The 14,082-nt window shown below is 36.9% G+C and overlaps 1 protein-coding gene across 1 annotated transcript; it reads right to left on the reverse strand.

The window, feature by feature from the left end:
* Positions 1-5,037: 5,037 nt before the first annotated feature.
* LOC140880319 (thylakoidal processing peptidase 1, chloroplastic-like) lies at positions 5,038-13,835 on the reverse strand. The gene is made up of 6 exons (XM_073284659.1): positions 12,859-13,835; positions 6,151-6,219; positions 5,995-6,063; positions 5,823-5,909; positions 5,657-5,724; positions 5,038-5,480 (listed from the first exon to the last, which is right to left on the reverse strand). Exons 1-6 carry the CDS (start codon positions 13,630-13,632, stop codon positions 5,360-5,362), a joined length of 1,188 nt encoding a protein of 395 aa, XP_073140760.1. The 5' UTR covers positions 13,633-13,835; the 3' UTR covers positions 5,038-5,359.
* Positions 13,836-14,082: the final 247 nt, after the last annotated feature.

The following is a 14,082-nucleotide window of genomic DNA, read 5'->3' on the forward strand; positions in this document are numbered from 1 at the left end:
GGCAACATACTCTTCAATGTTCAAGTTCCCTTGCCTTAGATTAGCAAACTCGGCTCCCTTATCCTTTCGGTATGAAATAGGAAAAAATCACTTATAAAACTCAGTTTTTAAAAGAGACCAAGTAACAACTGTACCTCGATTCTCCATGGTTCTCTTTGTCGTGATCCACCAGTTCTTAGCAACACCTCGAAGCTGATGAATGACTAACCTAGTTCGGCGGTCGTCAGAGTAATCAAGGGAATCGAACAACTGATCAATGTCGTCCAACTAGCTCTCACAGTCAACCGGATTCTCTGTACCTAACAACAAAGGCGGATTAAACGACTGAAATCTCTTCAGCAAGGTTTCCAAAGGTGTCGCTGTAGCATCCATTTGAACAGTTTCAGTATTAGCTTGCTCATTTGGTGGAGTAACTGGCGGTGGGTTTCTGTTAATAACTCGATGAGTACCCATCTGATAATCAAAGGTTAGGACACAAAATATCTCTTTTGCTACAAACGGTGCCCTTAACAACATCTCAGAAAATCGGATACCCACCGATAACAAAAACAATTATATCTCAAGTAGATCATGCTTTATAAATTAAATCACATAATCATGTCATTCAAATACTTCTCAAATAATAAAGCATGCTCGCATGAAATTAAATAAATAATTAAATAACTCAAACCCATGCGAGGAGCCAATGCACGCGGATTCAATCTACCCCGCTCACTCTAGTTCAACCAAGAACTTATCGCTCTGATACCACTTAATGTGAGACCTCGGTTCTAAAAATCTAATCTCGGATTAAACAACAATAGAGCATACAAGTTCAAAGATTAAAAGCAAAGAAAGTTTTCTTTTAAAAGGGGTTCCGCGCTCGGGCGGTAGAAAACTACCGCTCGGGCGTGGCCAAAACAGCCGCGCTGCTATTTTACTCAAAGGGGGGTGCGCTTGGTCTGCTAAAAACTGCCGATCGGGCGCCCCCTGCTGCAGAAAAGAACAGAACAAAAAACCAGAAAAAGAGCTTGGAAACTCAATCCAAAAGTCATTCAATACATAACGAAATTCATATTACATGCAATGACAACCTTCAATCCATAATATTTGAATAATAGAAGCTACAAACAACAACAAGTTCGAGTTCTAACATGCTTCAAATCATAAACTAGATTGACATGCTGACACGACTTCTAAACCGAGTCCCACTTCTAACTTTCACTCTTGATGCTAACCAGGTCTTCGCTGACTTGATCCTACCCCACCTGTTGCCAAGTATACATACAAAACAAAGCAACAGCCGGATAACTCCGGTGAGAATGATATTCCCAGTAAAAGCAACATAACAAGTAATACAAGTAATATATCAACAACATGCTTTCAAGACAACATAATCAAATCAAAATGAATGATATGCATGTCTTTAAAATAGGGATATCAAATCTGATAAACAAGGGATTGCTGCTCTGATTTTGGGATCCCGAGGATGAGATCACGTAACAACTCACCGACTCTCCAAATCGAGGTGGTGTCATGTATCTCAATCCCCTAAACTTTGGTGCGACTATAAGGAGTATTCTGACATTAGGCGAGCCTCTAGGCCTAGGTCACTCGCTTAAAGCCCCCAAAACGTCTAACATAAAAAAAGGCCGTTCTGCCCGCTGAAATCAATGGTTTGGCTCAAGATGAATGCATAAGTAAAACATAAAACATTAAGCCATATAACAAATGCTCAATCAACAATAAAATACAAGTTCCACATGCTAGAATAAATATTGATGCAAGTATGTGATTTTAAGGGAAAACTCAAGAACCAACTGTCTCGAATATGCTATCCCGCTAACGATGACTGCTTGTACCTTTCAATGCAAGTAGCTCCAACTCTGGACACGCTACAAAAGAGGTTATATCAAAATCTATGCAACCTAAACAACAACAAGGCTCATGGTAAACTCTTTACCGCTCTTCGTCCAACTCTTCGACGAACCAATGCTGCTAACACAGGGCTCAACAAACTCCAAACGAATCTGTACGGAGGAAAATAAGATCAACAACGATGATCAAACTCAATAGCCAAGTTCTACAACTCAAACGGTTCAAAATCTCTAAAAAAACTCAAACCGGTGGCATAACGGCTATAAACGGATCAAACCAGAAACACAGACAACAGTACAATATCGATATCAACTCATATCAATGCTAAGACAACAATAAAGGCTCAAACCCAACAAATCTCAAAACTCAATTTTCGAAAATAAGCTTCCAAAAATCATAACAAATCCAAACGACGCTCTATTTCAAAACTGACAGAGAATAAACGATCAGAACTCTGCCAAGAACGACATAACCGAAACTCAATCGATTCTAACAACATCCAAAAAATATAATGTATCTGATCGGAGAAATACTTACGATAGAACGAAGCTCTCGCTGCTGTGATCGCTAATCTGCCTTCAGAAATAAATTCCAATGGACGGATCGACCGAAAACTAAAATCAGAAAGCTTGAAAATGGTTTGGGGCGTCTACAATGGAGGGGAACCGGCTAGTGAAGAAGATGAGTGAAGGAGAATAGTCAACCAAGACAAGATACTATATTAAACTCTAATTTTGCACTTTAGTCCCTGAAATTTTTAAAATTTACAAAATAAACCCTGATCAAAATCAAGTCGGCTCTTGAACTCTGTAATCTCCGATTAACTCAAATAAGCTCAATTAAGATAAAATCGGGGCGTTACACATCTCCCTTGATTTACGGCCAAATTCCATCGTGGTACCGTAATGTTTGACTCTCTCAAATTTCATCTATCCAATTTCAGTCAAACCTACAAACAATACAAATATGACAATTTAAGCGCAAAACAAGGGACAAAAACTCTAGATAAGAACGAATATAAAAAATAGAATTCTAAATATGCTATAGGATTTGTGCTTATCATGCATATTCATGTTGAATCGTATCTCCTTCGAAATAGTCTTTCTAGTAGGGTCGCTCATCCCTACACCTTGTATATGGTCTGAGGGAGCTATCGTGATGGCAAAGACTGAGGCTATGGTGATCTAGACGAGTGTGTACGTTACCCCGCGATCGGATTCTTAAATGGTACTGTACACTCATTTAGTCATTGACGCCTAGTCAGAGTAGAATTTGATAGTTGACCAGTTACCCAGTCACGTCATTTTGCATGCATTATATCAGTTTGCATACTCGTATATTTCATGTTGGGCGTTAGTCGATCACACCATTGGTTTTATCTTGGACACCTCATTTAGCAGGTCAGGTCTCAGGTTGGACAAGCAGAGGGTGCACTAGTGATCACTTGGAGGTTTTGTTTTGTTTTCTATTGGGTTTTGATACAGTGATTTCGATTTGGCTATATAAATATTGTTTTGGGTTTTAGTGTCGGTCGTATTCTGTTGATTTGCATTGTGAATTTGATTTAACTTTATGTTGTCTTGTTACTTTGATTAAGTTTTCTTTTTAAATTAGAGGGTGTTTGACAAAGCTTATAAGTTGTTTCATACCTTATAAGCTCTTTAATTTGTCTGAAATTTTTTTGTCAAACAAGCATAAACTGTCAAAATAAGTTGTTTGACGACTTATAGGTTGTTCTCAATATTATCCTTATATATTTTATTAAATTATCAGCATGCTCTTTGCCCATTTTTTGTACATAATTCATCAATTTTTTTTTAAATTAAAATTAAAAATATTTTTATTTTTTAAATATATGTTAAACATTTATGATAAATTTAAAATTATTTTTGTTTATATATTACTATTTATATTACCTTCATAGTATTATACAATTTTTGGTACTTTTGACAATAAAAATATCTTATAATATCAAATACATCAATATCTCTAAGTTGTTTAAAATAAGTTAATATAAAAATTTTAATATCTTATTTTTAAAATAAGACCTGACAGCTTATAAGCTACTAAAACATATTATAAACTCTTAAGCTTATAAGATGTTTTTAATAAGTTTAGTCGAATACTTTTTTAATTGCATATCTAAATAATTATGTTAGTAGATGATCCGAGTTGGGTCACTATATAAATTTTTTTAAAATATAACTAATTCAAAATTGAAATTTAATCAATAATTTCTCAAACGAGAAGATTATATTTAAAAACCTGAACTCCATGTTCCGTGTCCCCCATAAATCGAATGCATTCATGGAGACAGAATATCGGTTAAATCAAATTAATTGATCGAACCAAATTAATTCGAAAATTTGATTGATTTAATTTGAAAAGTCATTTTTAATTTTTTAAAAAATATGTTATTTCGGTCTCTATTCGGTTCGATATCTGTTAAACCGATCTGATATTTAATTTCGGCCATTACATTTGTATAGTATAGGGCTTTATCGTTTTACAACTTTTTTTGTTAATCCCATTTAAATATATCCATCTACTTTCCCAAAATCCAGAAGCCACAACTCTACACTTCTCAAAATCCAAAAGCTTAACTAATTTCACAGTTTCCTTTTACTTTTGAAAATGAGAATGCTCGTTTTGAGGAGGTATGTCCAACGGAATATAATGCGTTTCCTGTTCCTTTTATGTTACTTGGAATTTTTTTTAATTTATTTTGCCTGAGCATAAATTTATCGCGGCCAAACCGTGCCTTATATACAGGAGAATGTTAAATGCAGTGTTTTCTTTGTTAAAGTGTTTATGTTCAATTATTTTTTATTATTTTCCCCAAAAAAGTTCGGTCATTTCTGTTTACGCCGTTCGGTATTTTTTAATGAAAAGTTTGGTCGGTTCGATTTGCTAAAAAAATTCTGTTAGTTCGGTCTTGTGTAATGCAATTCAGTTTTAACCAAATGCTCACCCAGGTTGATTTGAATGTCATCCAAAAATCGCGAAAAATTTATGCTATTAGCCACCCTAGGGTAGTGTTTGGAAGAGCATTTGAGAAGCACTTCTCAGCTTTTCTTTCTTTCACAAAATTTTGAAATTTGTTGAAATTTTGTTTAAGTAAAAGCTGAGAAGTGTTTCCTACAAGCTCTACCAAACACTACCTAGAACTACTCACTAGGGAATCAGCATACACATTTATTTAATCCGAGGGGAAGATCACCCAAGTAGCAAGTAAAATGCCGAACAACTTATACAGCAAACCCCGACAAATCTTAAATACATCACCACCATTCAACATAATTAACTCTATTACCTCCAGGGTACCCTCATCTTCACATTCGTGGCATCGATTGCCTCGATGGTACCGTCACAAAGGAGATTTAATAACATACCATGATCATGCAAATCCAATCCAAAAAAACAAAAACAAAAACAAAAATGGAAACCGACAATTTACTACTTACAGGTAAGGGAACCATTTCCTTGAAAAGGAGGCAAAGGATCATGAATATGCAACAGGGCTGTTTTGCTGGAACGTGTCGAACAGAGAGCCGGATACTTTTGAAGGAGGCCAGTACCGTAGCACTGATCTACCCACGATGTTTTTTACAGGTAGCGGACCCCTAAAAAGCAGATACTTCTGATTCAGACCAGTTTTTCAAATTCATTTTAAAGATCTCCATGCAGGCTATATAAATCATGTGCTCAATATTCTATAATCACAGTTTTCCAAAAGATTTAGTGAAAACATTAAGTAAGATATCAGCATTGATTATGCATACTGCAATTTAATTATTACCAGTTATGAGAGTCAAAACTGTTGTTACGGTTATCTCCCAGCACGAACACGTAGCCTTCAGGTACAAGCTAGTTTAAAACAGAAACAATGAGTTGCTCTCTAATAAATTTACTTGCAGAAGATGACAAGGTGTGATCAGACGGTGCAAACAGAAACAAAACATTACCACTGGCTTCATTTCATACTCGAGTGGCTCCAAGATAAAATCCTCATCTTTAGCAATGCCATTGACAAACAATTTTCCGTCACGAACCTACGAAAGGAATCAAAATGAACCGCGTCTAATGGGGAAGAAATGAGAGAAACAATTAGACAAGAACATGGAAACTAATGCTTACCTCCACATAATCACCAGCTTGCGCTACAACTCGTTTGATAAAGACATCGGATGGACTATAACCAACTTCCTGCAGTCGAAGATAACTAGTCAAATACCTATAAGACATTGCAGAAAACATATTATGTCAATGATTCTGTCGATATGTAAGGGATACCTGAAGAATGGAAGGAGCCTTGAAAATCACAATCTCTAAGACTTCAGGCTTTCTGAATATATAAGAGACCTGCATAACAAAGCGAGAGAACGTTATGGGAACAAAAGGTTGGCTTGTAAATTGAGTGCTGTTGATTTAATATCCATTTGTGGTCTTTAATTAAAATTCACAGATAATTCAAGAACTAATATGACTATTATACCTAGTCTAGACAATAAAACAACCATCTGAAATATATTCATTAGTCAACCGTCGCATGCATGAAGTACTCAGATGTCAAGCAACAATTAGCCATAATTGGATAAGTGAGATTAACTTATCAATACATGACGAATCTGTAATACTTCAGAACCGTTCCCAACTCGCAACCACTGAGAACAATCCTGATACATTTAACTGAGGCAAGTAACAACTAGATTGCACATGGTACTGAGACAGATAATGCAAAGTTAGTCACAAATTATTGTTTTGAACACTGTTTCAAAGAATAATTCAGAAGAATTAATTAAAAACATTGAAACAATCCTCAAACATCAACTCATACAGAAGGCACAAACAAAATGAACAATTTACCATAACCACTGACAATGCCTGTGTGTGATTTATGATTTTTAGAGAATAGAATCTATCAAAACCATGTGCCCTAGGCCCTACCCATAACCCAATCCACATTTAATACTCTAGGCATATAAGAGGCCAGCCATATTCCAATGTTTCAATTTAATATGGATCCATGATTGTTTTGTATCAAAAAGTTCAATACTCATATTACCACTGAATCTTGCAAAAGTTATCTGATGTTTCTCACATAGCAATTACGTAATCTGTTTGTTTCACTTGTTTTATTTTGTTAGGTCTTCTTTCATTTGTCAATTTCCAACAATTAATGTTTTAATCGAAATTCCCACCTTTCAAAATAGATGAAGATCACACTTCGTGATGTGAAATGAATCATAAGATGTCTTCCTCCTTTCACCATTTAAGTTATCTTGTATCTGGAAATTGTTCCTTCAAGCAATTGCCAATTGACAATAACTGTGCTGGAGAATAGGAAAAAGACAGTCAAAAAGTAGGAAGATTGAAACATATCAGAATGTTGGTCTTCCACATTCCGCTATGTATTGAGTACGTATAGAGAGAAGATAAATTAGATTTCTTGGATGCCTCATGTATGCCTGTACATGCGGTAAAGATATTGGGAGTTCGGAAGAGAGGGAGGTGGTGGTGTTTCTTGTCCCCAGATAATGATGAGTTCGTATTTTTATATGATATATTTGATTTAATCGATGGCAAGTTGACGAATTTTAGTGGTTAAATTGTTGTTTGTATCTCGTAATCATGGATTTTCATGCCGAATATGTCACGCCCCGGGCCCAGGCCTGCGCCTGCGCGACTGCACAATGGGCCCTGATAGCAACTACTTCGTATTCGTCCTCGTTTTACGAAAATGATTAACCCAAGTTGCTATAGAAGTCCATTGTAGCCCAATTTAAACTCATTTTAAAGCTTTCATTTTTCCCATGTGGGACAGGGGTCTCACAATCACCCCTCCTTCAGAACGCGACGTCCTCGTCGCGACCTGAACTATCGATCCACCAGCACCGGGAACCTAGAGGTAGCTTCTACGGGTTCAAGAGGTGGCTCCCGTCATGTAGCACTTTGCCCCGCAGGTTCAAGAGGTGGCTCCCATGCACGTAGCACTTTGTCCCGCATAGCACTTATTTCCCGGGGTCTGTCGGTTGGTGACCGTCTCTGATACCATTCTGTCACGCCCCGGGCCCAGGCCCGCGACTGCACAATGGGCCCTTATAGCAACTACTTCGTATTCGTCCTCGCTTTACGAAAATGATTAACCCAAGTTGCTATAGAAGTCCATTGTAGCCCAATTTAAACTCATTTTAAAGCTTTCATTAGCGAGATGAGTTAAAATGATGGAAAAGTAGAATTATTCACATTGTTTTGGTGAATCAGCGTCACTCGACAATGTCACGGCGCAAGAAAAGAGAACCATTAAATTTATAAACAAGAGGGCCACGTTTGAATTCAAGGAATCCAAGAAAAATTAGAAGCACTATTCTTCCAAGTATGGACACGACTTCATGTACTTCAAATATTGGAAAATTTCAAGAATTAAGAGAATCCCTATAGAGGAAATTTTAGCCAACACCTTCAGATTTTGAAAATTTTTGGAGCCCATAACACAACAACCAAAGGCCACATCTGAATTGGGGAAAAAAAAGATAAGCCCATGTCTTGGGCCAAAGTGGCTAACACTGTTCTTTAAAAGAGTGAAAAAGCCTTTTCGAGAAAAAGGGAGGCAATAAAAGAGGGATTAAGAGGGAACCAGCAGCAGACTCTTAAGAGATTCAGAGAGGAGGATAGACGATATACAAGGAAATTTTTATTGGTTTCCAATATCAAGAGCCGACCACTCGAATTTTTTCGAAGAACCAGAAGCACAATTCATATTCTAAGAGTAGAAGAACAGCAGAATCAAGGACCGAGAAGTCAAAAGGAGAAACAAAAAGGGATCAACCAACAAAGGCGACTTCGAGAGCTCATCCTTTAATTCTAAAATTTGTTCTTTACTTCATTTTAGATTAAATCATGTTTAAATCATTGATAAATATTTTTGAACATCGGTTATTCATTATAATTATGAACTAAGTTTACTTTTATCAAGATTACGGGATCCGTTGCTTGAACCGATGATATGATTATTGACTATGTGATTGAGTTCTTGAATTTCTTAAGTGCATGTTTTATTGTTTTTAATGCTTTCAAATATTAGCTACCTTTGAATGATTTTGTGTGCTATAATTGAGATCGAGAGAAGAAACTATAATACGATATAATAGTTTATGCCGTGGGTTTAGATTGAGATCGAGAAATAAAATCAAATACATGTGTGATAGCTATAGATTATTTAATCGAAGGCCAGTGGTTTTCATAATATTTAATGCAATATTATTTGTTAAATAAGTGAACAAGAGTTACTTGTTGCAATTCAATTAAACTGATATAGCTAAGAAGTATATTGAATAGATTAGGAGAACTCGACATCTTAACAATAGATGGAATTTCAATTAAAAATAATATTAAACTGGTATTTGCTAGTTAATCTTGTGGGAACGATAACCCTTATTTTTCTATCTATACTAAAATTTGATGTCGTACACTTGCGGATTAATTCATGCTAATTTAATAAATTGGTGCATTGATATTTATATTATTTTTGAGTTTAAAGATAAACACGATAAAGTTTTTGACGCCGTTGCCGGAGAGAGAAGATAGATTATATTTCTTGGATGCCTTGTGTATGTATGTGTGTACATGTGACAAAGAGATATAGGGAATTCGGAGGAGAGGGAGGTGGTGTTGTTTTCTTGTCCCCCAGATGCTAACATCTTTACATTGCAAATGCGAGTAAGATTTCTGTTAAGAAACTGGCTTGGACTTGAACCTAACTCAAGCCCAAAAGCTAGCTCAAGAGGAAGGATTATCCTTGTCTATATAAGGAACTCTCAAAAACTCTATTCAACCATGTTAAGAAATGGACTTGTACCTAACACAATCCCAAAAACTACCTCAAGGGGCAGTATAGTTCAAGACCATATATTAAACTCCCAGAAACTCTATCCAATCGATGTGAGACATATTTCAACAAACACCCAAACGCCCAGGAATGAACATCTGGAGCGTGGAGATATTAACGGATGGGCCCAACTATGGGCAACCCAATTATGGGCGATCCAACAAATACGGCGATCTGGACTCTGATACCATGTTAAGAAATGGACTTGAACTTAACTCAACCCCAAAAGCTAGCTCAAAGGGGGAGGGTTGTCCTTGTCTATACAAGGAACTTCCAGAAACTCTATCCAACCGATGTAGGACATATTTCAACAATTTCTTTTGGGTAAATCCCCTCCAATATTCATAAAATGAAAAATACATTTCCCCATAATTTGGGGCAAAGTATAATATGGTCAAAATAACATACAATACCAACAAGCCAACCAACTAATGCTTTATATACTAAAATCAATTTTCCTCTTGTAAATGCCCTATTGCCTAAGTGCTATGGATATGGATTTATAGTTATTATATGTTAACTTATCGCTAATCTTATAAGAGTGACATCACATCAAAGATATCGGAAGAAACAACCATGGTCAGTTTTCCAACTTGTCTTGGAACACTTATAAATCTCAGTCTACACTAGCTTGGCAGGATATGCATATATCAGCAGCTCCATACCACGGAGACATGTGCAAGGATGTTCTTCATCAATCGATCTTGACAAACATGCCTTAGAACTAATAAATAAGATGTTTAAAAAAACATTAAAAATTAGTTTTTTTTTATGTTTCAGATAACTTTTAAACAATGTTAAAATGTTTTAAAATAAAAATTATTGATTCTAGATAAAAATAAAATAAAATAGAGCTTTCGTTTCTTCAACTTCATATCCTCTTTAGAAACTTCTCTTTAACTACTACGTCGAAACATGGAACTATTCGGGCATCTATTCTAAAAATAGCTTTTAGAAAGCATACTGAACAAAACATTGGTTTTTAAAAAATTGGGCACTCTAGCATCCAAACTTATCTTACATGCAAGAGGAACTTGGTTTAATGTTTTAGGTTGGCACTGCAAATTCGATGACTTAAAAAATTGCTCCATTGAGTTCGTACTCTCTGACATTGGACTGTCCTAGTTATGTAATAACAGTGACAATAGCTTCAACTCGTCAATCTCAGCAGGTAACAAAACATAATTCCAAAAAAATAGCTCCTTCAATTCAATTTTAGAATTCAAAGAACCCCAAAAATTAAGAAAAACATTGTCAGTGCTCCTGAAATAATAAATCAACTTGGTTACTACTATTAACTGCAATTCAACATGGTATGGAGTTTTGTTTGAAACTCGGTCTTCAAGATGTTTGCATTTTCTCAGATTCTGCTCAAGCAGTAGCTGCCATCAAAGATAAAGAGGAAGACTTGGGGCTGAATGGTGTATTAACGAAAGATATTAAAGATCTTCTGGAGTAAAAAAAGTTTATTCTTTTCCATCACATGCGAAGAACCGTGAACCTTGTGGCGCATCGTCTAACAAGAGAAAATTTTATTTATTCGTTGACTGTAGAATGGTGTAATGGTAATATACCATCTTGGATGAATTGTATTGTAAACCATGATATTATGCAGTAATCTACTGGTTTGATCTTAAAAAAAAACAAATAATAATAATATTTCCAAATGAAACCATGACATAAGATCTTGCGTCCTAAAAAATCCAAAATGACAAAATATTAGGATATCACCACTTGCACAACTCAACTTTAAGGTATCCAAACGTAGAAGAATAGGCTCAGACGTGATGCTCTAGCATATCCACCCTGCTGTTTGAAATCCGCTGATATGAACCAGTGATGTTATGATTCTTAGCTTTGTTGAAAGCTTAAGAGATCTCCTAGAGAGAGTCAAACAATAATGACAAGGATGGTGCCTATCAAACTTAACTAAAAATCCAAAAATGACTAATCTCATCCAGTTCAGTAAATTAAGACTAATTTATTTCACCTCACCGTCAGTTTTATAACTTTAGGGGCAAATGTTGGCCAAGCTGGAGCAACAATGGGACAAACAGAAGCAATAGGGGGCTAAGTAAAGACTGTTGTGGCCAACATAGAGGCCATAGGAAGCCACATTAGTTCCACCATAACACGAAGAGGGCCCAACTAAGGACTGAAATGAAACCCCTTAGTGCCAGACTGGCACTGCTGGGGTCCAAAGTGAATATATTGATCAAGCAGGAGTTAATGAGTGTTGTAAACCAAAACCAAGCTGATAATTGATAACTATTGAATCAAATATATGGTAACCATTTGACGTAAGGTAGGAGCATTAAGATCAATGTAACATAATCGCTACCAGAAAAGTTATCTAAAACAATTTGCAAAACATGTCAATATATGGTGACAAATAAATTACAATGTATCCCTTTCTACTTTTTCCCCAGTCCACATCTGCCACTTGTGTATTCATACAACATTGTTTGATTAATATTTTCTTTTAACATATGCACGTGATAGGATTGGAGGACCAGCTCATGTGCCATAAGTAGCTTACATCGACTCCCCATTTTCCCTCTACCTTACCATATATTCCCCCCATTACAATTATTAGCTAATTAATTATAGACTCAAGGAACACTTATCAAGAAAACACAGTGAAGACTGAAATCATCAAATCTCCTATGCTTCACTGCTTAAGATCAGGAAGGCACCTTCAAGAACAAAAAGTGATCCATAATTTTTCTTACAGTAAATTAGGAACTATATTCTAAGCAAAATGTAACCACATGATAATTTATATTTCTAAATGCTGTTGTTAGTATACCATTTTTATCGCCTTCATAACAATAAGCTAATTAGAATGGCTTTTGTTGGGTATTGACACACCTTTAACACCCTCTAACCCATTAATTTCAACAATACCTGAAAGTTATTTAAGATATGTTCCAATCAACAATCATGGAAGATTTGAGAGCATCTCATATCATGATCCACAAAAGTTCCCACAATAAAAATCACAATCACAAATGGCTTCAGATAAGCTCCATTCGTAGTCAAGCATATATTTATAAAAACAAACGTAAGAATGATATGTTGAATCAACTCAAATGTTGATTCTATGTGAGTACCTTCTCTGCTAGAATGCGATCACCCACATCAAACGTCGGGCACATAGAAGTTGAGGGAATTGACCTCGGCTCCGCCAAAGTTGATTTGAATAAAATGCGAATGCTAAAAGTAGTGAAAGCAGCCTTGGCCTCGTCTGAGCTGAAGCAAAGATCCATCATTTTCAGCAGCCAAGCATTACTTCGAATACTATGCGGTAAAGCCTTCGCACTGCTAGCACCAGCACTCCTGGCCGCCTCCGAACAATTCCTACTACCAGCAACACTCCTACTTTGAACTGTGCCTTTACTGAGGTTCCTACATTGGGTTCCACCCCTATCAACGTACCCGACTGCAGGCTCGTTACAGGGCAACCACTTAGAACCATGCAAGAATGGGATAATCCACGGTGCTTTCAGTGGCGAAATACCCAAGCCACCCGCGTTTGAAGAAGCCCACGATGACTCTTTCACCAAAGAAATTAGTCCCGACACGACATGTGAACGCGAGCCTCCGCCAAGCATTTCCCCCACCCGCTTCGAATAGATCGAAGACGACGCCAGATTCATAGAACTAGGGTTCAGTTTCGAGCGTCGGATATCTGCGTACCTGGAATCGGGATTGGGAGACGGAGAATACTGGAACATATGAGGCAACACGGCGCATTCGTAGAGGAATCGAGAGACGGCGCATTCGTGGAGGAATCGAGAGACGGCGCATTTTCCTGAGGCGGCGGGGGAAGAAGTGAGGTTTGAGGCGATGTAGCCGGAATAGCAGACCGTGAATTTGATTGCCATTCGCGCAGTCTGAGAGGAAGGGTTTGGTTTGGTCTCCGATGAGATTAAGGAAAAACTGATTCAGAAAGTGTGAATCGGGAGTTATATCGGGAAGACTGAAAAGATGTAGCCGCCGATACGGCGAATGGCCGGCGGCGGTCGGGCGGAGCTTCTCCGGGATAAAGGGGTGACCAACTGGTAAAAAGAATTATTCCGCGGGGGTTTTAAACAAAGTTTAGTGTCTTTGGACTTTGAGGCAGCAAACGAACCGAATCCAACCGAATAATGATAAATTTTAAGGCTCGAATTCAGCTCGATAAGAGTATATTCGAGTTCGAGCTCGATTCGAAGCTCGATAATTTCAAATATTTAAGCTCGAGCTCGGCTCAAAATGAAGTTCGAATTCGGCTCGAAACCTTTGAACTTATTCTTGAACTATGCTCGGATATTATGGTTCGAAAAGCTCGAAAT

The sequence above is a fragment of the Henckelia pumila genome, chromosome 2 (genome assembly GCF_033568475.1).
Source record: "Henckelia pumila isolate YLH828 chromosome 2, ASM3356847v2, whole genome shotgun sequence".
NCBI lineage: Eukaryota > Viridiplantae > Streptophyta > Magnoliopsida > Lamiales > Gesneriaceae > Henckelia > Henckelia pumila.

Coding starts and splice junctions, on each gene's coding strand:
- LOC140880319 (XM_073284659.1), bottom strand. CDS start 13,632: ATGGCAATCAAATTCACGGTCTGCTATTCCGGCTACATCGCCTCAAAC. Junction 6,220..12,858: donor ATCGCATTCTAGCAGAGAAG/GTACTCACATAG, acceptor TTTGTTATGCAG/GTCTCTTATATATTCAGAAA. Junction 5,910..5,994: donor AAGCTGGTGATTATGTGGAG/GTAAGCATTAGT, acceptor TTCCTTTCGTAG/GTTCGTGACGGAAAATTGTT.